Source organism: Dendropsophus ebraccatus, chromosome 4 (assembly GCF_027789765.1).
Source record: "Dendropsophus ebraccatus isolate aDenEbr1 chromosome 4, aDenEbr1.pat, whole genome shotgun sequence".
NCBI lineage: Eukaryota > Metazoa > Chordata > Amphibia > Anura > Hylidae > Dendropsophus > Dendropsophus ebraccatus.
This window is the reverse complement of record NC_091457.1, coordinates 157868307-157893390: the sequence shown is the minus strand read 5'-3', so window position 1 is coordinate 157893390 and position 25084 is coordinate 157868307. Positions and strand designations below refer to the sequence as shown.

General features: G+C 42.7%; 1 protein-coding gene across 1 annotated transcript; it reads right to left on the bottom strand.

Annotated features, from left to right (window-relative positions):
• Positions 1 to 5739: 5739 nt before the first annotated feature.
• Positions 5740 to 25061, bottom strand: SASS6 (SAS-6 centriolar assembly protein). The gene is made up of 16 exons (XM_069967557.1): positions 24861 to 25061; positions 18429 to 18489; positions 18027 to 18211; positions 16897 to 17065; positions 16331 to 16408; positions 15378 to 15497; positions 14954 to 15145; positions 13690 to 13884; positions 13520 to 13609; positions 13220 to 13399; positions 11225 to 11306; positions 10865 to 10962; positions 9305 to 9436; positions 9155 to 9222; positions 8648 to 8736; positions 5740 to 8233 (listed from the first exon to the last, which is right to left on the bottom strand). The coding sequence occupies exons 1-16, from the start codon at positions 24923 to 24925 to the stop codon at positions 8133 to 8135; spliced, it is 1905 nt and encodes a 634-aa protein (XP_069823658.1). The 5' UTR covers positions 24926 to 25061; the 3' UTR covers positions 5740 to 8132.
• Positions 25062 to 25084: the final 23 nt, after the last annotated feature.

The following is a 25084-nucleotide window of genomic DNA, read 5'->3' as shown; positions in this document are numbered from 1 at the left end:
ACAAGCTGAACATGCTTGTATAGACGGAAGAATGGCTACTGAGCCACAAGGACACTCACTACCTATCCACAGACTAGTGATCACAAAAGCAGGAGTCCCTTGTCCCCTTAGTTGAATAGAGTGCAGGTTTCTATACGAGTCCACCGCTCGATACAGCCGGGGAGTGTGTAAGACCTCTACTGATCAGACATATTACCTATTGTGTGACTATGTGATGAGTGTCTTTTGTGGGAAAAGAACCTTGCAATGTGTATATCCGCTTTTAAAGGGGGTTATCCAGGATTAGGAAAACATAGCTATGATCCAGAAACAGCACCACTCTTGCTCCACAGCTTGTGTGTGGTATTATAGCTCCGCACCATTTATATGAATGTAGCCAAAATGTAATACCACACACAACTTAAGGACATGTGTGGCACTGGGTTTTTTGTTGGTACAAACAGCCATGTTTTTCTAATCTTTGATAATTACTTTAATTCAGCAATAGTCGTCAATTAGTGCTTGTCAAAGGACAATGGATAACGCAGTTCTTTTAAAGCAGTGATGGGGGACCTTTGGCCTTCCAGCTGTTGCAAAACTACAATTCCCATCATGCCTGGACAGCCAAAGCTACGCTTTGGCTGTCCAGGCATGATGGGAATTGTAGTTTTGTAACAGCTGGGGGCCCAAAGGTTCCCCATCCTCTCCCCAAGTGCTCCAGCTATGTAATCTCAGATTTATCTTTTTATGACAAATACGATGAGAATTCACGTTGTGACGTAAGATGGATTATAGATGGTGCCGGCAGCATGGGACTGAATGGTTTAAAGGGGTATTCAGAGGGGGGGAAACATGGAAGCGTTGTACCTATGCTCCTCTTTTTCCCCTTTAAATGTTCTGATGCTATGCCTGTAACAGCGCAGTGCTCATGTTCATCTGGATTTAAATGGGTTTATCCAAAATTGTGACAGGACTCTGTCTCCTCCTCCTCAGTGTGTTATACCACTGGACAGGGTCATTTTTATTTTGGTGCTTGGTCGCTGTGCATTTTACTTTGTATTAAATTAGAGGCTCATATAATAAGTAACTTGCAGAATACTGTAGTCATGTTATTCCCCCACACCTATAATTATACTGTAGGGCTTAGTGACTGAGGTTGTTCCTTTAATCCTGGTTACACCCCACTGTAGCCCATGTCCTCACGCTGCATTGTGCATTGTTGCATTGTGGGAGATGTAGAGGTGATGGCTGAAAGGTTTGCAGTTACTCAATCTGCCTTGAGCCAGAACTGTCCTGATTTGGCTCACAGCAGCCAATCACAGCTCAGCTTTCACCTTACCAGAGCTCATTAAGATATAAAAGCTAAGCAGTGATTGGTTGCTATAAGCAGAGTTACTAGTGCTGCTATTTATATCATTATTCAGATATTGTCCATATACAAAGAGTCCAGGCATCAGCTGTGGACTTGTTATATCCAGGTTTAGTGATCGTTTTATACTGTGTTTTAGTTTTTTTTTGTTTATGTGCCATTCATGGAGGAGCGATGGTTTGTGTGCAAAAGGACATATGTACACGGCCGGATGAGCTTTATAGGAGATCAGGACCATAGCCAACACTTCTTACATGTACACTCATAGATATATCACCTTTGAGCCCACTGTTGTGAAGAAAATCCTTTATATGTAGAAGTCCACACAATGCAAATATTTCTTATACAAGTGCTCGCTGCTGGGTGCCATCCCACCCCTCTCAAAGCGACTCTACCCACAATCTTGTACCTTCAGATAGCTGCTTTTAATCCAAAATTTGTCCTGGAGTCCGTTCAGCAGGTGATGCAGTTATCGGCCTAAACACAACTTTTAAACTTGCAGCCCTGTGTCAAATTGGCATGGCCTAGAGTGTCTGCCCTAGGCCTGCATCTTTCTGTCCCTCTTCATCATTAGAAATGCCCCTAGAAAGATTTCAGGATTTTTCCTATTCATCACCTGTCTGAACACTGCACATGTGAAGTGTGTAGACAAGTAATGAATAGGAGAAATCCTGAAATCTTCTAGGGGCCTTCATAAATTATGAAAAGGGTGGGGAGGAGGGATGGAGAGACGGTACAGGCCTAGGGCACGCCAATTTGACACAGAGTAGTAAGTTGTTTTTTAGGACAATAACTGCATCACCTGCCGAAGACCCCAGGACAAATCTTAGATCAAAAGCAGCTATCCGACAGTACAAGTGGTTTGGTGGGGGCAGGAATGTAAACTAAAGTCTGTCAAAATGGATAATTGCTTTGTAAGGGTACTTTTACACAGAGATTTAGACCAAACTTAATGACCTATTCTTGAGATTGATGGTGAGGTCACTAATAACGGATTAGTAGTTTTGAGTGCAGGAACCAGACAGCTCCATACATTGTGTAGTGGCCATTCTGAGTTACTGCACCTTGGGTTCATGAATGAGAGTAGAGCTGCAGTTACCAAGAATGGCTGCTACACAATCTATGGAGCTGTGTTACTGTAGATTGTCAGCACCTTGAAGACTTATCCTAAGGGTATGTTATCAGTACATTTAGAGAGTATGTAGAGTGGCACCCAGCAACTTGCACTGTATAATATATCTTACAGGCTGCAGAAGTCAAATGGTAGAGAACTTCTAAGGACAACAAACTGCAGCCTCTTTTGTGATGCAATAAAAATCTCCTATGTCCATATCTTTGTGTTCATACACCTTAAGATGGATCTGTCTTTGCTGTCATAAAACTAGGATGGCAATATGAACAAGCAAAGAGCATTGCAGCAGCCAATAGACTCTTGGTCTTCAGCGTGGCGTCGATTGTTTTGACAGGAAGAACACTACCTGCTGCACTATTCTTCCTGTCAAATTTGATGCAATTACCTACAAAGGCTCTGACAGTAATGTGAACACAGCCTTAGGCCAATTGTACATGAGTGTTATAGGCTCCAAGAACTGAGGACCTATGCTGGGACTTCAGGTCATGTAAAAGGCTGTCAACAAGCACCCCTTTAGTGCATCATGCAGCCTTTTCAATATCTTGCTATCGGCCGCACTAACCCCGTTAACACAGGCGGATGTGCAGCTTATAGCACCTTGTAAAAGATGAGATTAGTCAGTATTTTCAGCTGATCACTGTAACATAGACCAATTATTGGCCCAATGAGCTTTTCTAGGACCCATTGTCGCGGATGTAAAAAGACCTTTATGGCCGTATTAGACTCATGTACAAGGAGCAGTTTACTAAAGTCACTAAACCCCAGAATCGGGAAGTAAAAACAACCTAAATATTCAGCCTCACACGTTCTATACTGTACCACTATATGTTGGATGTTTTATTCTCCAAAACTTGAATCCACAGCCCTGAAGGTGCAGCCCTGCATCTGTCTGTGGCCTTTTTGTTTCCCCTTACTCCAGACGCTGGTGGTAGGTCATTCATAGGCCGGCACGACATAGTGATAGAGAATAAACCCTTTAGGAGGATGAGCTCAAAAAGTAAAAAAAAAAAAAAGTAAAAAAAGCTTTATACAACCTGATGTGAATTTCTCTTCTGAAATGATCTATATAATTTGTGTATATTTTTGCTTGGTTATTTAAAGTGTTTTTCCTTTGTACAGTCCGGAGTGTTGTATAATTTAATAGAATCACTTTTGTTTCGCTTGGTACTCTGAACATTTCTCATTGGCTGAATGATGGACATTTATGAATAAACCTGAATATTTTTATATGGAACCTTGTGATGTCTCAGCGTGTGCCTAATATAACAGCTTATTGTACATTATCAACACAATGCATTGGGCTTAGGGCCCTATTACACGGGACTATTATCGTGTGAAAATCGTTAAATTGTTCAAATTTAAACAATAATCGTTCTGTGTAATTGCGGAAACGATTGAGAACTCATTTGTGTGTCGTAGATCCAAACCTAAAAGCAGCGTTAATAGTTTGCTGTAATGCCGCATTTTTTATTTTTTTTTTACTAATCCTTCAGTATCATTGCACATTGTCCATTGTTTTGCTGGGATCAGATGGAATAAATGATCATAGTAACGATTATAACTAACGACTATCGTAATATGGTGAACAATTTCAGGATAAAGTTCAGCCAAAAGTATTTTTTTATGTTATTACTTATGGAAAGTAAGACAAATTTCTAATGTACATTAATTATGGGAAATGCACATATAGGGCTATTTTCCTTAATTTAGTAGATTAGGGAGACTTGAAATACCGTGACATCACAAATCAGGTGTAATTCCAATGGAGTGTCCAGCAGGGGGTGCACTATATATAGAATTCAATGAGTACTATTGACTTCTATATATAGTGTGCTCCTGCTGGACACTATTGAATCAATAGCTGTCAATGTAAAACTGTATGCACTGTTATACACTGTACTACTCCCCCATCATCTGCTCATAGTATAAGCAGATTATGGGGGAGTAGTACCAGGGCCATGCCCATCAGCAATCCAGCCTCCCCAGTGCCGCCATATATGCTCTGTACTACTTCCCCATCATCTGCTCATACTATGAGCAGATGATGGGGGAGTAGTACTAGGGTTATCCCCATCACCGCCGACGCCTGCCACTGATCCTGGAGCATCATTCCGGAGCTCCGGATCACTATTCCTGGGGCCTACTTCCTCCCTGAGACCCAGGCCTCAATTACAGCAGCAGATCTGTCCAGCACGCTGGAGCTGCGGCCTGCAGCGTGAGTGACATATATTAGTGTGCACCCCCTTCTGGACATTCCATTGGAATTACACCTGATTCGTGACGTCACAGTATTTCAGCGAATTTGAAGTCTCCATGATCTACTAAATTAAGGGAAATAGCAATGCATGTGATTTCCCATAATTAATGTACATTAGGAATTTGTCTAACTTTCCATAAGTAATAATACTTTTGGCCGGAGTTGTCCTTTAACGATAAACAATCTCATCTGTGTTTGTTTATCGTTAATCGCTCTGTGTAATAGAACCCTTAGTTGGTTATAGGGATAAGCAAATTGTTCAGTTACCTTGGCAGTTGGCTTATCAGCCTACTATCTTTTAAACCCAGTGTCCCCCCCGAGTGCCGGAAAAAGCCGGATCAAGCTTCTCCCTGTTTCCCAGGACTAGATCCAGCTTTTTCCAGGACAAGTAGTGAGTTAAAAGGCAAATTTTGATCAGTTCAGGCCGGACTGATCATGAAAGTAAGCCGGGAGAAGACGTGCTCAGTGCATTCCTCTCCCGGCGTTGTATCAGGTGACAAGAAAGCCTCGTGATAAAAGCCTATGGGTCACTTTCCTAAGTGACACAGAGCGAGGAGTAGATGGTCAGGGTCCAAACCCTCAGACCTTGACCGATAAAGTTTTGACGTATCAAAAGTTTTTTTGGTGACGTTACACATTAATGTGCATGTGCATAAAACTGGGTCAGCTGACCTCCCATGAAGTACAGCAGGGATGGGGAGCCTTCAGATGTGGCAAAACGACAGTTCTCATGCATGGACAGCCAAAGCTTTGGCTAGCTAACCAAGAAGTGTTTTGTGACAGCTGCAGATTTGACACCTCAGCATATGTTATACACTTCTTATGAGGCGGTGTTCACACAGTATGTTTTTGCAGTGATTTTCACAAAGAATAGATTTAATTGTCTGATTTATTCAGAAAGTTCTCAGGACTTCTGTATCCCAGTCATACAACCGTTCTAGTTTAGCTAAGAAGTATATAGTATAATTTTCTTAAAAATAATTGTCCAAAACTCCTGAAGTGTCAACTATTTACATAGTGTTTAATCCGGTTATTAGATACATTGAATAATGGAGCTGTCTGATCAGAGCACAGATATACAAACACAGAGGACGAGAGGTAGTATAAGCAGGCAAATATTTCTTTGGAATAAAATAACTAAAACGTTAAACATTTATGGCATATACACAGATGATAAATCATGAAAGTCTGTATCCCACCCGGCCGCTGCCACACACAGACTGGAGAGTGGGCCAGGATCATGCTAACAAATGGACTAGCCATGTTTTGTGACTTCAGCAGTAGTCTGTTACAGAAATGGGGTACGTTTACAAGGAGGAAAACAGGCGGAAATTCCCAGGAACCCTTTCACCGTGTATGTTAAATACGATGTGTTTTACAATGAACAATATCTTGGTAAAATATAATGTAAGTCATATATACGGCTGACCTCACCATAATAGCATAACACTATTCACTGTATAAAGTGATTGTAATACTGACATATCATATTCTATACTAAGGAGACGTGTATACGTTGGAAATAGATACATAAGCACCATTCACGATTCCATGACGTATGTAGGGTTGTGATGCCAGTACACAGCACGATAACTATACATCCATAACTGGGAACAGGTTATGCTGATGCATAGAGAAAGTTCTATATTTGTTATGGTCATATATGTGCAGACACAAACACACATGACATTGACAGTATGAACCCTATATAAATGGTAGTCACCAAGATGGAGGTGGGTTGGATCATAGAAGGATCCAGAGCCTTCAAGGAGAAGGTTATGTCGCATGGGGAAGCATGAAGGAAGGAGTGTCATCCAGGATGCTTGAGTGAAGCAACAGCTGCTTCAAGCTCCTGACGATTTGTGAGACAAACCCTTCACTTCAAAGGACTCTTATATGAACTATGGACACTAGACACTAAGGGCTGTAAGACGTTTCTCTGATATTCATTTCCATTCAATTCTGTAACTTTCACTACTTTTAAAGAAGAAGCAATAAATCTCCATTTTATAAAGAAACCTCTCTGATGTCATCCTACTGCGGCGAGCCATAAACTACAGGTGCCAACGCCATTTTCTACAGTGTACTCTGCTCAGAATCCCACCTGCCTCAGTGTCTCAATGTAATCTGTTGCGTGCCTCCACTTCTTTGAGCGGAGGCACGCAACAGATTACATTGAGACACTGAGGCAGGCAGGATTCCGAGCACAGTCCGTGGCAGGGGTCCCGCTCGACATTTCGGCCTGTTTTCCTCAATGTGAACGTATCACCCATAGTTCAGAACTGTAAACTCTACCATTTCCATAACATAAAAGTTACAGTAATAACAGCTAGTTTAGATCTCTCTCTATTTCCAGCCCCCTCTCTCTTCAGTCCCTGTCAGATTACACTGGTCCACCAGGCAGGACATCCGGCTTATCGACAGAATTTGAGACCCATCGGGCATGTGGACAGGTAAGGTCTAGGAATGGCCCTTTAAAGTAACTCATTTAAACATCACTTGGCAGAAATCAATAGTACAAGCGATTTTAAGAAACTAACAGGTTTTATTTAGCAAAAGATTTTCCTTCTGTAGTCAAAAAACTGTTTTCCTACCTCCCCCTCTCTTCAGAAAAAGCAGGATTTCTGTGTCCATTATTGTCTATAGGAGATGGGTGAGAAAAGGCAGCCCTGAACAGCACATCATCCTGCAATCTTCTCTCACCAAGCTCCCAGATAAGCAGTGACCTTTCTGACCTGTGAATCCAACATTTTATATTACCAGACAGTCTCCAAACTGTACAGCCGTTTCTCTCCACTTCCTGCTCACTCATCCCCCTCAGCCCCTCCACAGGTTATAATGGACTCAGCAAAGCCGTCCTCACCTTGCTCCTCTGTAGATGGCTTTGCCCGATAATGCACAGGATAAAGGGGAGGGGCACTGAAAAACAGCTTGGTGAGTACAGAAAGGATTTACAGAAAGAAGTTTCTTAAAACCCCTTGTACAATTGATTTCTGCAAAAATATTTAAACAGCAGCAACACTAAATTGCCATGTGCAAAATACAGTATTAAAGAACGACCATCAGCCCAGACGTCGTTTTATATGCAGTTCATACAAGGCACTTTGCTCGAGGAGCTTCAGAAGAACGCCCATGAAGCCCTCACCCCAACATCATGTAAGATCACTGATGTACATGTTAGTAACACGCATCAATCACAGATAAAAAGTGGAAACAAAAACAGGCAATCACGTTCACACAGAGATGCACAAAAAGCAAACATAAGTTAACTAAAAGAACGACCAAAAACAACCGTGCCAAACCTATAAGGTCCACATCCGAACATGCTGCAGCCATAATCCCAGTTTCTGTAGGCGCAGCCATGAACATGATTCCATCCTCCTGGCCTAAAGGAATCAAGACGATGACATTTGTCCAGGGAAGTATGCGGACTGAATCGGAGGGCCAGCCTTCGATTGTGTGACGGAGCGCAAAGTGGATTTATGAGGTTCTGTAACTGTAAGAGAGAAAAGTAAAATACTAAATGGCATCGAAACCAGTTACTTCAAAGGTATAACAGCAACAAACTGTGTACAGCTTTAGGAAGGCCCATGTGATAAAGCATTGTCTGCTAAGGGTCTCCAGATAAAGCATTCAACACTGCAATGCAGGGCCTTGGACTGTCTTGTACAATAGACTATTACTGGATTGCACAGAATACCCCATTAGGATGGGCGGTCTGTGCTGCACATAGATGTGTTGTGTCATTCAGAACAATAGACACTCCTTGTAGTCACCCTGCACCCCGCTATAAGAGAACCTTGAATTGTGGAGACCATATCCATTAAATATAAGTATTGGTAAACCGCTTTCCTGACCAGGACAGCCCCCTTCATCATGCTGTAAAATAACCCTAGGAAAGAGCTCTTACCTGCAGCGGTGTTTTGGCTCAGGCCTTGTAATGGGATGGTGCCTTCTCTCTTCTTCAGATACTTAAGATCCAGGCCCACTAACTCTCCACTGAAGTAACACAAGTAATTCAGTGAGCAAGCAGATATTGGTGGCAGATTGACATACAGTATTCACGTCCAACTTTTCATGTTGCATTAGGTGACAGGGCCGAGACCCTGCAGATTGTTAACTGTAGAAGGGTGAAGCACGTAGCAAGGAGCTTCGCTCCGGCTCAGTGCTCACTGACTGATTACAGGGGACGAGCTCCAATTTACGTGGAGGGAGCCTGTCTCCTTTAATCAGATTGAGCACAGAGACAGGAAGTGAAGCTCACTGCTACCTTCACCTGGCTAAATCTAACAATGGGAGGGGGTCTCATTACTGACACCCTGACCAATCTAAACCTCTGACTCATCTGTGCAATAGTTCAGAGGTTCTGTCAATGCACTGGAACAGAAAGGTCCGATGAGTCAAGGATGACACTTACTTCTCTTTGTTAGCACCCTGGGCTGCTGCTGGCAGATTTACTTTAGAGAGTAGATTATTGTATTGAACCTTTAAAAAAACAGACAGAATTAACTAAAACAGTAACTTAAGAACATTATAGACTTCATTCAGAGAAACAACTCGTCCTTACCCGTGGACCTGGACGGATGACCTCTGACGAGGACGGGTGTGATGCAGAAGGTGCGATGTAAGGCATGACAGGGTATGAGGACGGGAGCGGATAGTTCATCCGGGTGCTATGGAGGGGTATCCTGTTTTCTAGCTGTAACACAGAAACATAGCAGAATGGACCTTGTACATCTCACAGAGTAATACAGATAATGAGGTACATTTAGGGTCCGTTTACAGATATCTGACAGATTTTTGCAGCCAAAGCCAGGAATGGACTATACACAGGGAACAGGTCATAAAGGAAAGACTGAGATTTCTCTTTTTTTTCGAATCCATTTCTGGTTTTGGCTGCAAAAATCTGTCAGATATCTGTCAGATAATCTGTGTGTGTAAACGGACCCTTACTAATACCATCTAATTTAAAAAAAATCCCAGATCCATCACTACTGTGGCCCAAGGCTATTTGATAAATCTGCTGCATCTTTAGATTGTCCAGTCTGAGGGTCCATTTACACAGAAAGATTATCTGCCAAAGATTTAAAGCCAAAGCCAGGAATGGATTTGAAAAAGGGAGAAATCTCAGTCTTTCCTTTATGACCTGATCTCTGATTATAGTCTGTGTCTGGCTTTGGCTTCAAATCTTTGGCAGATAATCTGTCAGATAATCTTTCTGTGGAAATGGACCCTAATGCTGGGTTTACGCGGAGCGATAATTCGCCTAATCCTACGATTAACGATTTCTAAGTATCGATTTTTCTTTTACAACGATCAGCGTTTAGATGGAACGATATATCGTACAGAAAATTCGTTTTCCGATCGCTTAATCCTATCTCGCACATAGGAAAGATCAGTGAACGACCGTTTACTAGGAACGATCAGCGAATATTTTGCTGACGAACGATGATTTAAGAACCTGTTAAAAGATCAAAATGAACGATTTCTCGCTCGTCGTTCGATCGTTCGCTGCGTTTACACGTCCATTATCATTCGAATTCTATCGTTATCGTGCAAATTCGCACGATAATCGTTCCGTGTAAACCCAGCATAAGTTTACACCACAGGTGTCAAACTCAGGCCCTCTAGCTGTTGGCAAAACTACAATTCCCATCATGCCTTAACAGCCAAAGCAAAAGCTTTGGCTGTCCAGGCATGATGGGAATTGTAGTTTTACAACAGCTGGAGGGCCTGAGTTTGACACCCGTGGTTTAGACCAATTATTTCATGTCCAACGTTGCATTTTAAACATATCTACCTAAACTTTGGACATGTCACAGGTTTTGATCGGTCACGGTCTCAACAATCACCATGACTGATTAGTAGAATGAAGCAAAGAGATGCAGGCTGCTTTACGCCTCTCTTCCCCTCTAGGTGAGTGACATGGTCTCATAGACTTCCATTACATAGCCTTCTCAATCACGTGACAAGGAGCCACGAAACCATGCCCTAAGTAGTCATTTTCCTCATTGGTCAGGGACTGAAAATTCAGGCCTCAACCAATGAAATCTATGTAGTTATTTATGTCTGTGGTATATGTCTGTATATAACATAGCTGGGGGGGGGGGGGAGGGGAATAAGTTACCATTTGGTTGGGCGACACGGTCGTCTTCGAGGCGGCACTGCTTGAATGGGAGCTTGTAGTCTGATTCTCATTCAGTTGCCTATTCAGCCACGAAATAACTGCAGGAGAGAAAAAAAGAAGGGAGGGGGGGTTAGAGTCAGTATATACTGTTTGATTTTAGGTTCATTGACACTAAAGACCTCTATAATTTAATGCAAAGGGAATAAAAAAATATCCAGACATGTCCGCCAACTTGTAGATGCCTGCTCTGTTGTCACTCATTGCGGTGTTCGCTATATACACTTGCGCCTTCTACAAGTAACACTGATGTACAGAGGCATCATGGCGGCAGTTCAGGTAACGTCATTCTGTGGTCCTCACCATTCTCATTGGTCTTAAGCAGCTCTTTGCTTTCTTCTAACTTCTTCTCAGTCTGCTGAAGACGTTCCTGCAATTTTTCTGCCTAAAACGGACATAGTGAAACAAAAGGACGATTTATTAATATTGATAATAATCAGGAACGCCAGGCGGCTTTATACAGACATAATACAAGGCCGTACACTCACCCAGACAATATAACATCTACATAGAGTAAGAACCTTTTCTACAATACATACACTCCCCCTTTCTCCCGGCCTAGGTGAGATGCGCTCCACGTTTTTTTTCTCCCCCGACAAGCTACTTATATAGTCCATACGGTTTTACTTTGTTGGTAGCCGTAATGGGGCACTCACAGACATTTAAAGGGCAACTCCAGCAGAAAAAAAAAAATTTAATCAGCTGGTGTCAGAACATGCCAAAGATTTGTACTTTACTTCTATCAAAAAATCTCAAGTCTTTCAGTACTTATCAGCTGCTGTATGTCATAGACATAGATATGTATATGTAGGTATACAGCAGCTGATAAGTACTGGAAGACTTGATATTTTTGGATAGAAGTAAATTACAAATCTCTGGCACTTTCTAACACCTGCTGACTTGAAAGAAATTTTCTCTCACTGGAGATGCCCTTTAACCCTTTAAGGATGGGGCCAATTTTCGTTTTTGCGTTTTCGGTTTTTCCTCCTTGTGTTTAAAAGGCCATAGCACTTGCATTTTTCCACCTAGAAACCCACATGAGCCCTTATTTTTTGCGTCACTAATTGTACTTTGCAATGACAGGTTGAATTTATGCATAAAGTACACTGCGAAACCAGAAAAAAAATTCAAAGTGTGGTGAAATTGAAAAAAAAAAAAAAAACACAACGCATTTCTTTTATTTAGGGGGAATGTGTTTTTACGCCATTCGCCCTGGGGTAAAACTGACTTGTTATATATGTTCCTCAAGTCGTTACGATTACAACGATATACAACATGTATAACTTTTCTTGTATCGGATGGCCTGTAAAAAATTCAAACCATTGTTAACAAATATACGTTCCTTAAAATCGCTCCATTCCCAGGGTTATAGCACTTTTATCCTTTGGTCTATGGGGCTGTGTCAGGTGTCATTTTTTGCGCCATGATGTGTTCTTTATATCGGTACCTTGATTGCACATATACGACTTTCTGATGGCTTTTTATTACAATTTTTCTGGATTTGTTGTGACCAAAAATGCGCAATTTTGCACTTTGGGATGTTTTTGCGCTTACGCCATTTACCGTACGAGATCAGGAATGTGATTAATAGTTGGGGCGATTACGCGCGCGGCGATACTAAATATGTTTATTTACTTTTATTTAAAACCTGGGAAAAGGGGGGTGATTCAGACTTTTGTTAGGGGAGGGGATTTTTACTAATACTTTTTTTTTTTTTTTTTACACACATATACTAGAAGCCCCCCTGGGGGTTGGGGTTATTCCCCCTGGGGGTTGGGGTTATTCCCCCTGGGGGAATTCTAGTATATACACTTTGATCTCTCATTGAGATCTTTGCTGTATAGTTATACAGCAAAGATCAATAAGATCGGCACTTGTTTGCTTTCGGCTGCTGCAGCCGAAAACAAACGAGTGCCGAGTCGGGGACAGCGCCATCTTGGAGCGGACCCCGGCCGGCAGCAGTAACGGAGAACGCTATCTCCCCCACTAGACACCAGGGAAGTGCTGCCGCCGGTAATCGGATGCAGCTGTCATGTTTGAAAGCTGCATCTGATTACTGTATTAGCAGGCACGGCGATCGGACCGTGCCCGCTAATACCCGCGGTCCCTCGCTACAAGCGGCACCCGAGATCGCGGCGGTTCAGAGCGGGGTCGCCGCGCGGCCCCGCTCTGAACACCTCCTACGGGCGCATGACGTACCGGTAAGTCATGCATCCTTAAGAGGTTAAGGGGTCTTAGTGTACCCCTGTATGCCTCCAGTCTATGCAGTTATGCAATAAAGGACCCAGTTCGGCTCACCTCATCCCCTTTTAACCTCAGACTCTGCTGAACATCTTGCATTTTTCTTTGCCCTTCTTGAATCAGCTTCTCCTTCTCGGTGAGAAGTTTCTCCTGCTGCACGGTCACAGCATTCTTCAGCTTCAGTTTCCCCATTAACGTCTTCAAGTCTCCTTGAAGTTTCTTGATTATATCATTGGCCTTTACAATTCCGGATGGCGTGGGGGAGAGGAGACATTAGTTATGTATTACTGTGTCCTGACCTTCACCGATTCCATTGTAAACCAGAGTCTGGTCCTTAAAAACAAATAGGTTTCTTACCTTAAGGAGCTCAGCAGATAAGGATTTTATTGTGGCCTCTAACTTCCCGATCTGCACTTGTTTCTTCTCGGAGCTGGCTTCTAGCACAGTCTGTAGCAGACAAGACACTTATACACACGCACTTATTGTCTGCGGGTTTATAATACACTCAGGTGTTCTAGGCGTCTTACCTTCTGTTCTTGAGTGGCTGCAAGAATTTCATTGCTCCTCAGCACCAGCTGATCCTTGTCCTTCAGCTCCTGCTCAAGAACAGCTAGCCGTGTCTGTAGGCGGTTCATCTCTTTCTCCTTGTCGTGGCACTCCGCATCTAGTGCGCTGTTCTCTCTACCGAGGGACGTAACCTTCTGTTCTGCTCGCTGTAGCTCCTGAAGAGAAACATTGGCGTCAGATCGGAAACAAACAAGGGCCATAGGAGTCGCTTTGAAATAGTGATGGAGCTTATTAAAGCTTGAATGTTCCAAAACTTTATAACCCATGCTAAGAATGCAGCAAGCGTATAGGTCTAGGAAGGTTTACTACTGTTGGCCAAGTATAAGAACATACTACAGTCATCTCATTGTAACCACAGTGAGTGAGATTGTACCTAAAAGTAGAATTTTAAGGTCTGAAGTTCTGTTTGGCTTGAAGGGGTTGTCAAGCTAAAACCTTTTTCTTTCAGATCAACTGATATCAGAAAGTTATAGAGATTTGTAATTTACGTCTATTAAAAAATCTCAAGTCTTCCCATAGTTATTAGCTGCTGTATGCCCTGCAGGAAGTGCTGTTTTATTTTCAGTCTGACACAGTGCTCTCTGCTGCCACCTCTGGCCGAGACAGGAACTCTGTCTCAGTTTTCTATGAATCCCCATAGAAAACCTCTCCTACTCTGGACAGTTCCTGTCTCGGCCAGAGATGTCAGCAGAGAGCGCTGTGTCAGACCAAAAACAAAACAACATTTCCTGCATGACATACAGCAGCTAATAAGTATGGGAAGACTTTAGATTTTTTTAATAGAAGTAAATTACAAATCTATATAACTTTCTCACACCAGTTGATGTTTGGTGTTTAGTTATATTATGGAATGATTGTTCTAGGTCATAGGTGTCAAACTCCGGCCCTCTAACTGTTATAAGATTACAACTACCATCATGTCTGGACAACCAAAGCTAAAGCATGATGGGAATTGTAGTTTTGCAACAGCTGGAGGGCCCGAGATTGACACCTATGTTCTAGGTGGATGCTATGAATAGGGTACACTTGCATGGGATCCGATTAGGGTGAATTCTATATATTCAGCTGTAGCAGCAATCATTATGTCATTCAACTGTTAAAGCGGCTTCCACCTGTATTTGCTTATGTGGGTCGTTTGTTCGGCCTACGTTAGACATACAATGTGTGTGTCCTTATTTCAAAAATGAATAAAACTTTGAAAACCGAAAGGGAAGCAATAGCTACCTCTTCTAGGCTCTGGTACTTTGCCCGGAGCTCTCGGACAGTAGATTCGGCCTTGTATCTCCTTTCTAGAAGATCCTTGTTGGATTGTTCCAGCTCGGTCAGTCGGCTCTGCATCTGCTGGGTGTTTTTCTGCAGCGAGCTCTCAAACTCCTTTCTTTGTTGCTCGTGCTGTTGCAGTAGCTGAGCGTAAGCCTGAAGAGAACGAGAAACACCATAGTTAACGCTGAGATATTGTCCCAAGAATTAAAAATAAAGGCACAATAACATCTATGAGGAGCAGAAGCTGGAAACGCGCACACAGTGAGGACAAGAGGGAAGTTGGTTCTGGAGGAAAGCGGACATGTTTCTTCAATCCTGGATAAGCCCTTTAACCCCATATGTACCAGCTAGGTTCCTGAATTCCTAACCCCATCGGGACTTGTACCTGCTGGGCCTTCTCTCTCTCACTGGTCAGCTCTGCGGTGTGCTGGCTCTTTAGTGACGTAATCTTGGCTGTAGAGTCACTCCTTAAATTCTCCAGTTCGATACTTCTCTCAGACAGACTCTATAGAACAGATAAGGACGGTGAGCAGGTGCAAGAATACTGTAGTGGTAAAATGCTGTTTTTTTTGCTTCCCTCAATGGTCTACTTTATCAGGTTGGTGGATTAAAGAGGTACTCCAACAACAACAAAAAACTTTCAAATCACCTGGTTTCAGAAAATTATATAGATTTGTAATTTACTTCTATACTTCTTTCAGCTGCCGTATGTCCTGCAGGAAGTGGTGTATTCTCCCCTGTCTGACACAGTGCTCTCTGCTGCCACCTCTGTCCATGTCAGGAACTGTCCAGGTCAGTAGCAAATCCCCATAGAAAACCTCTCCTGCTCTGGACAGTTCCTGACATGGACAGAGGTGGCAGCAGACAGCACTGTGTCACACTGGAAAGAAAACACAACTCCTGCAGGACATGCAGCAGCTGATAAGTACTGGAAGAATAGAGGTAAATTACAAATCTATATAACTTTCTGCTGATTTTAAACAAAAAATGTTTTGCTGGATGATTTCAGAAATCATCTAAACCAGATACCATCTGAAGACATTTGTTTTGAGATCATTGCTCCTCATCAGTACCGAGCAGGGTTCTGGTTGGCGGGACGAGATGCATCTTACAGAAATACTGGCTCTCCAAGCATAGATCCAGTGGACATAAGGCGTCTTACAAGCCATGTTCTCAAAGAAAGAGTAAGCAAGAACCTGTAAGAGCCGTCTACAGATGAGCCTGTTACAATGACCGGTCATGCTTCCACTCTTATTTCTCAGACACTTACAACTAATGTCCATACTTTCCCAATGGAGCACAATGAACGTTCAACTGTGTAAAAAAAAACGATGTTACCTGTTGTGCGCCAATGAGCTGCCGGCTTAGATCCTCTTCCGTTTTCCTCAGTTTATGTTGTAATGTCATTTTTTCTTCCTGCACAAAGAAATACCAGCACGTTAGCGCCCAACACTAAGACCGGCACGTTAGCGCCCAACACTAAGACCGGCACGTTAGCGCCCAACACTAAGACCGGCACGTTAGCGCCCAACACTAAGACCGGCACGTTAGCGCCCAACACTAAGACCGGCACGTTAGCGCCCAACACTAAGACCGGCACGTTAGCGCCCAACACTAAGACCGGCACGTTAGCGCCCAACACTAAGACCGGCACGTTAGCGCCCAACACTAAGACCGGCACGTTAGCGCCCAACACTAAGACCGGCACGTTAGCGCCCAACACTAAGACCGGCACGTTAGCGCCCAACACTAAGACCGGCACGTTAGCGCCCAACACTAAGACCGGCACGTTAGCGCCCAACACTAAGACCGGCACACTGACACCTAATACTAAGACCGACACACTGACACCTAATACTAAGCCCAGAGAAAAAAAGCACATAAAATACGATACAACAATGTACCTTAATACACTTCAAACACGTTGCCAGGTAAGTCTTTACTTCCATGTCATTTGCTGGTAGGAGTCGTAGAGAAAGGTGCGTCAGGTGCTTAAATGGATTTGTCTCAACCACATCTAACTGGGCCGGAGACTCACCCAGAACTGTAACGGAGGACAACTGCAACAGGAACCTGCCGACAAAGACCACAACAAGTCACTTTTCATAGAATTCTCACAGACGCTACCTGCAGGACAGCTGATCAGTAGGGTTGAGTGGACTTGCCAGACATCTGGTTTGGCAACGGTCTCGGAACCCGGTTGCTCTGCATTTGACTCCAAATGCAAACTGTTTGGAGAAAGTTACCAAAGCCAAACAGTTTGGGAGTCTGACCACTGGGGCCTCCACCAATGACGTGTAATGATAGGCCCATGTCCCCTCCCCCTTTCTGGTTCCAATGGAGTGGCAGTCGGGCTTGCATGGTGCCACTCCATTCATCTTTACCACCAATCATACATCACCTATCCCTGCAGGTGTTTAGAAACAGCTCATTAGGTTATCCACTCTCCACAAGATAAAGGATAAGATTGGTCCCAGAATGAATAGCGTGCACCATGCCTCTGCGGCCAGCACTCCATTCGCCCTCTATTGAACTATTCCTAGAATTAAAGGAGTTCTCCGGCGATTTTTTGTTTTCTTTCAAATCAAGTGGTGTCAGAAAGTTACATAGATTTATAATTTACCTCTGTTTAAACATCTCCAGTACTCATCAGCTGCTGTATGTCCTGCAGGAAGTGGTGTATTCTCTCCAGTCTGACACAGTGCTCTCTGCTGCCACCTCTGTTCATGTCAGGAACTGTCCAGAGCAGCGGCAAATCTCTAGAAAACCTCTCCTGCTCTGGACAGTTCCTGACATGGACAGAGGTGGCAGCAGAGAGCACTGTGCCAGACTGGAGAGAATAGACCACTTCCTACAGGACATACAGCAGCTGATAAGTACTGGAAGACTGGAGATTTTTAAATAGAAGTAAATTATAAACCTATATAACTTTCTAACACCAGTTGATGGAAGAGTCCTAGCAGTCGAGCCCTTCCTGATCAGTTTGCTATCCTGTAGATAGGGTATACACTCATCAGATAGGACCTCTTCTTACCTCGGCACTTCTTTGTTCTCTTCATTGATACACTGATAAAGTAAATCTATAAACTTTTGCGGAAAAGCTGAAAAGTCCACTAGGAGGCCCTGCTGGAGCTTGAGGCTCTGGAAGTCGTCTTCGGATATCACAAGGTTGTAAAGGAAGAAAGGATCAGTATCATCGGTCATCCGAACCACCAGGTCCTGCAGGCAGGGGAGGAATAGAAGAGATGTTATAGGACTCACATAGTATAGAAGTACATGACCATCGCCATCACACAGCTGCAGGCTGAGGTCACTGCCCTAGAGAGAGGACAATGGGGCATATACTCTGCGGGCCCAATACACCCGCACACAGAGACCCTAATGCACCCAGATTACCAGGGGTTTATAGCAGGAAGGGAAGCCATTGTTTACGCACCTTCTTGTGGACGGGTGATGAGGCGGTGCGCTGCTCGATGCAAATCCGGACAGTCTGCCTCCTGTAACACATCAGGATACAGACATTATAGGAGCAGGTGAGGGAGAGATGAAGGGGTCAGTGTTTGGTGAGACGTGGTCGTACAATGTCAGCGTGACCCCGGATCACAACAGGATGTACATAGGAAAGCTGCAGCCCCATAAGGTGCTCTGACCCCGGTGTCTACACATCCTTACATCTGCTTAAAGCGTAACTGTCATTTCAGGGTCATTTTTTTGAAAACATTAAATATCAACAGTACAAGCGATTTTAAGAAACTCTGTAATAGGTTTTATAAACCAAAAGAGTTTCCTTCTGTACTGAAAAAGCAATCTCCCAGCCTCCCCCCTCTCATCAGAAGCAGCAGGATTTCTGTCTCCATTATGTGGCTATGGAGAGGGGAGGGGCTGTTAGGAGTGAGTGAGCACGGAGCAGTCCTGCACAGCACAACACCCTGCAATCTTCTCTCAGTAAGTTCATAGATAAGCACTGACCTTTCTGACCCGAGAATCCTGCGGTTTAGGTGCCCAGAGAGTCTACAAACAGCTGACCTTCATGTCACCTCTTCCTGCTCCCTCATCTCCCTCAGCCCCTCCCCCCTTCATAGGCTTACAATGGAGAGAGCAGAGCCCGTCTTCACTGGCTTCTCTGTAATGAAGACGTGTTTGCCTGATAATGCACAGATAAGAAGTCAGGGGGGGAGGCTGGGAGATTGCTTCTCGAGTAAAGAAGGAGGCTTTTTTGGCTGATGAAACCTATTACTGTACAGAGTTTCTTAAAATCGCTTATACTACGGATTTCTGCAATAAAAAAAACATGACAGTTACGCTTTAACATCGACCACAAGAACGGACGGGTCACCTGTGCCCAACATCTCCTGCTGACGGGCGTCACTGGATCATCCAGGTCTCTCACTGCACGGGTAGAGTGTAGAATAATGGGTGCAGTAGTAGCAGGACTGGTAGTATGACATGGCACTGGATAGTATATTGGGGGCAGTGGTAGCTGTAGTAGTATATTGGGAGTAGTGGTAGCTGTAGTAGTATATTGGGAGTAGTGGTAGCTGTAGTAGTATATTGGGAGTAGTGGTAGCTGTAGTAGTATATTGGGAGTAGTAGAAGCTGTAGTAGTATATTGGGAGTAGTAGTAGCTGTAGAAGTATATAGGGAGTAGTAGTAGCTGTAGAAGTATATAGGGAGTAGTAGTAGCTGTAGTAGTATATTGGGAGTAGTAGTAGCAGTAGTAGTATATTGGGAGTAGTAGTAGCATATTGGGAGTAGTAGTAGTATATTGGGAGTAGTAGTAGCTGTAGTAGTATATTGGGAGTAGTAGTAGCTGTAGAAGTATATTGGGAGTAGTAGTAGCTGTAGTAGTATATGAGGGGTAGAAGTATATTGGGAGTAGTAGTAGCTGTAGAAGTATATAGGGAGTAGTAGTAGCTGTAGAAGTATATAGGGAGTAGTAGTAGCTGTAGTAGTATATAGGGAGTAGTAGTAGCTGTAGTAGTATATTGGGAGTAGTAGTAGCTGTAGTAGTATATTGGGAGTAGTAGTAGCTGTAGTAGTATATTGGGAGTAGTAGTAGCTGTAGTAGTATATTGGGAGTAGTGGTAGCTGTAGTAGTATATTGGGAGTAGTGGTAGCTGTAGTAGTATATTGGGAGTAGTGGTAGCTGTAGTAGTATATTGGGAGTAGTGGTAGCTGTAGTAGTATATTGGGAGTAGTGGTAGCTGTAGTAGTATATTGGGAGTAGTGGTAGCTGTAGAAGTATGTTGGGAGTAGTGGTAGCTGTAGAAGTATATTGGGAGTAGTAGTAGCTGTAGAAGTATATTGGGAGTAGTAGTAGCTGTAGAAGTATATTGGGAGTAGTAGTAGCTGTAGTAGTATATTGGGAGTAGTAGTAGCTGTAGAAGTATATTGGGAGTAGTAGTAGTAGTATATTGGGAGTAGTAGTAGCTGTAGAAGTATATTGGGAGTAGTAGTAGCTGTAGAAGTATATTGGGAGTAGTAGTAGCTGTAGTAGTATATTGGGAGTAGTAGTAGCTGTAGTAGTATATTGGGAGTAGTAGTAGCTGTAGTAGTATATTGGGAGTAGTAGTAGCTGTAGTAGTATATTGGGAGTAGTAGTAGCTGTAGAAGTATATTGGGAGTAGTAGTAGCTGTAGAAGTATATTGGGAGTAGTAGTAGCTGTAGTAGTATATGAGGGGTAGTAGCTGTAGTAGTATATTGGGAGTAGTAGTAGCTGTAGTAGTATATTGGGAGTAGTAGTAGCTGTAGAAGTATATTGGGAGTAGTAGTAGCTGTAGTAGTATATGAGGGGTAGTAGTAGCTGTAGTAGTATATTGGGAGTAGTAGTAGCTGTAGTAGTATATTGGGAGTAGTAGAAGCTGTAGTAGTATATTGGGAGTAGTAGAAGCTGTAGTAGTATATTGGGAGTAGTAGTAGCTGTAGTAGTATATTGGGAGTAGTAGTAGCTGTAGTAGTATATTGGGAGTAGTAGTAGCTGTAGTAGTATATTGGGAGTAGTAGTAGCTGTAGTAGTATATTGGGAGTAGTAGTAGCTGTAGTAGTATATTGGGAGTAGTAGTAGCTGTAGTAGTATATTGGGAGTAGTAGTAGCTGTAGTAGTATATTGGGAGTAGTAGTAGCTGTAGTAGTATATTGGGAGTAGTAGTAGCTGTAGTAGTATATTGGGAGTAGTAGTAGCTGTAGTAGTATATTGGGAGTAGTAGTAGCTGTAGTAGTATATTGGGAGTAGTAGTAGCTGTAGTAGTATATTGGGAGTAGTAGTAGCTGTAGTAGTATATTGGGAGTAGTAGTAGCTGTAGTAGTATATTGGGAGTAGTAGTAGCTGTAGTAGTATATTGGGAGTAGTAGTAGCTGTAGTAGTATATTGGGAGTAGTAGTAGCTGTAGTAGTATATTGGGAGTAGTAGTAGCTGTAGTAGTATATTGGGAGTAGTAGTAGCTGTAGTAGTATATTGGGAGTAGTAGTAGCTGTAGTAGTATATTGGGAGTAGTAGTAGCTGTAGTAGTATATTGGGAGTAGTAGTAGCTGTAGTAGTATATTGGGAGTAGTAGTAGCTGTAGTAGTATATTGGGAGTAGTAGTAGCTGTAGTAGTATATTGGGAGTAGTAGTAGCTGTAGTAGTATATTGGGAGTAGTAGTAGCTGTAGTAGTATATTGGGAGTAGTAGTAGCTGTAGTAGTATATTGGGAGTAGTAGTAGCTGTAGTAGTATATTGGGAGTAGTAGTAGCTGTAGTAGTATATTGGGAGTAGTAGTAGCTGTAGTAGTATATTGGGAGTAGTAGTAGCTGTAGTAGTATATTGGGAGTAGTAGTAGCTGTAGTAGTATATTGGGAGTAGTAGTAGCTGTAGTAGTATATTGGGAGTAGTAGTAGCTGTAGTAGTATATTGGGAGTAGTAGTAGCTGTAGTAGTATATTGGGAGTAGTAGTAGCTGTAGTAGTATATTGGGAGTAGTAGTAGCTGTAGTAGTATATTGGGAGTAGTAGTAGCTGTAGTAGTATATTGGGAGTAGTAGTAGCTGTAGTAGTATATTGGGAGTAGTAGTAGCTGTAGTAGTATATTGGGAGTAGTAGTAGCTGTAGTAGTATATTGGGAGTAGTAGTAGCTGTAGTAGTATATTGGGAGTAGTAGTAGCTGTAGTAGTATATTGGGAGTAGTAGTAGCTGTAGTAGTATATTGGGAGTAGTAGTAGCTGTAGTAGTATATTGGGAGTAGTAGTAGCTGTAGTAGTATATTGGGAGTAGTAGTAGCTGTAGTAGTATATTGGGAGTAGTAGTAGCTGTAGTAGTATATTGGGAGTAGTAGTAGCTGTAGTAGTATATTGGGAGTAGTAGTAGCTGTAGTAGTATATTGGGAGTAGTAGTAGCTGTAGTAGTATATTGGGAGTAGTAGTAGCTGTAGTAGTATATTGGGAGTAGTAGTAGCTGTAGTAGTATATTGGGAGTAGTAGTAGCTGTAGTAGTATATTGGGAGTAGTAGTAGCTGTAGTAGTATATTGGGAGGATTAGTAGCTGTAGTAGTATATTGAGAGTAGTAGCTGTAGTAGTTTATGAGGGGTAGTAGCTGTAGTAGTATATTGGGAGTAGTAGTAGCAGTATATGAGGGGTAGTGGTAGCTGTAGTAGTATATGAGGGGTAGTAGTAGCTGTAGTATACTGGGAGTAGTAGTAGCTGTAGTAGTATATTGGGAGCAGTAGTAGTATATTGGGGGTAGTAGTAGCTGTAGTAGTATATGAGGAGTAGTAGCTGTAGAAGTATATTGGGAGTAGTAGTAGCAGCTGTAGTAGTATATGAGTAGTAGTAGTAGCAGCAGCAGCTGTAGTAGTATATTGGGAGTAGTAGTAGCTGTAGTAGTATATTGGGAGTAGTAGTAGCTGTAGTAGTATATGAGGGGTAGTAGCTGTAGTAGTATATTGGGAGTAGTAGAAGCTGTAGTAGTATATTGGGAGTAGTAGTAGCTGTAGTAGTATATTGGGAGTAGTAGTAGCTGTAGAAGTATATTGGGAGTAGTAGTAGCTGTAGAAGTATATAGGGAGTAGTAGTAGCAGCTGTAGTAGTATATTGGGAGTAGTAGTAGCTGTAGTATATGAGGGGTAGTAGTAGCTGTAGTAGTATATTGGGAGTAGTAGTCGCTGTAGAAGTATATTGGGAGTAGTAGTAGCTGTAGTAGTATATTGGGAGTAGTAGTAGCTGTAGTAGTATATGAGGAGTAGTAGTAGCTGTAGTAGTATATTGGGAGTAGTAGTAGCTGTAGAAGTATATTGGGAGTAGTAGTAGCTGTAGTAGTATATTGGGAGTAGTAGTAGCTGTAGTAGTATATTGGGAGTAGTAGTAGCTGTAGAAGTATATAGGGAGTAGTAGTAGCAGCTGTAGTAGTATATTGGGAGTAGTAGTAGCTGTAGTAGTATATGAGGGGTAGTAGTAGTAGCTGTAGAAGTATATTGGGAGTAGTAGTAGCTGTAGTATATGAGGGGTAGTAGTAGCTGTAGTAGTATATTGGGAGTAGTAGTAGCTGTAGTAGTATATGAGTAGTAGAAGCTGTAGTAGTATATGAGTAGTAGAAGCTGTTGTAGTATATTGGGAGTAGTAGAAGCTGTAGTAGTATATTGGGAGTAGTAGTAGCTGTAGTAGTATATTGGGAGTAGTGGTAGCTGTAGTAGTATATTGGGAGTAGTAGTAGCTGTAGTAGTATATTGGGAGTAGTAGTAGCTGTAGTAGTATATTGGGAGTAGTAGTAGCTGTAGTAGTATATGAGGAGTAGTGGTACCTGTAGTAGTATATGAGGGGTAGTAGTAGCTGTAGTAGTATATTGGGAGTAGTAGTATATGAGGGGTAGTAGTAGCTGTAGTAGTATATTGGGAGTAGTAGAAGCTGTAGTAGTATATGAGGGGTAGTAGTAGCTGTAGTAGTATATTGGGAGTAGTAGTAGCTGTAGTAGTATATTGGGAGTAGTGGTAGCTGTAGTAGTATATTGGGAGTAGTAGTAGCTGTAGTAGTATATGAGGAGTAGTGGTACCTGTAGTAGTATATGAGGGGTAGTAGTAGCTGTAGTAGTATATTGGGAGTAGTAGTATATGAGGGGTAGTAGTAGCTGTAGTAGTATATTGGGAGTAGTAGAAGCTGTAGTAGTATATGAGGGGTAGTAGTAGTAGCTGTAGTAGTATATGAGGGGTAGTAGTAGCTGTAGTAGTATATTGGGAGTAGTGGTAGCTGTAGTAGTATATTGGGAGTAGTAGTAGCTGTAGTAGTATATGAGTAGTGGTACCTGTAGTAGTATATGAGGGGTAGTAGTAGCTGTAGTAGTATATTGGGAGTAGTAGTATATGAGGGGTAGTAGTAGCTGTAGTAGTATATTGGGAGTAGTAGAAGCTGTAGTAGTATATGAGGGGTAGTAGTAGTAGCTGTAGTATATGAGGGGTAGTAGTAGTAGCTGTAGTAGTATATTGGGAGTAGTAGAAGCTGTAGTAGTATATTGGGAGTAGTGGTACCTGTAGTAGTATATTGGGAGTAGTAGTAGCTGTAGTAGTATATGAGGAGTAGTGGTACCTGTAGTAGTATATGAGGGGTAGTAGTAGCTGTAGTAGTATATTGGGAGTAGTAGTATATGAGGGGTAGTAGTAGCTGTAGTAGTATATTGGGAGTAGTAGTATATGAGGGGTAGTAGTAGCTGTAGTAGTATATTGGGAGTAGTAGAAGCTGTAGTAGTATATGAGGGGTAGTAGTAGCTGTAGTAGTAGTAGCTGTAGTAGTATATTGGGAGGAGTAGTAGAAGCTGTAGTAGTATATTGGGAGTAGTGGTACCTGTAGTAGTATATTGGGAGTAGTAGTATATTGGGAGTAGTAGTAGTAGCGGATGTGTCGTTACCTCTCGGTGCAGTCCTGGTTCCGCAGCAGAACTTTCACCTCCCGGCTGAGCAGCTCGTGCTCCATGCTGCCCGGTCCCGGTGTCGTCCTCCCCCCGCTGTCCCGTCACTCCCAGACCCCCGGACCCGCACACAGGCCGCAGCCTCCTCACTATTTGCGTCTTGTTGTCGCGGTACAATTTCCAAATCAACCGCCTGCTGCGTCCTCTCAGCGCGCTGACGTCAT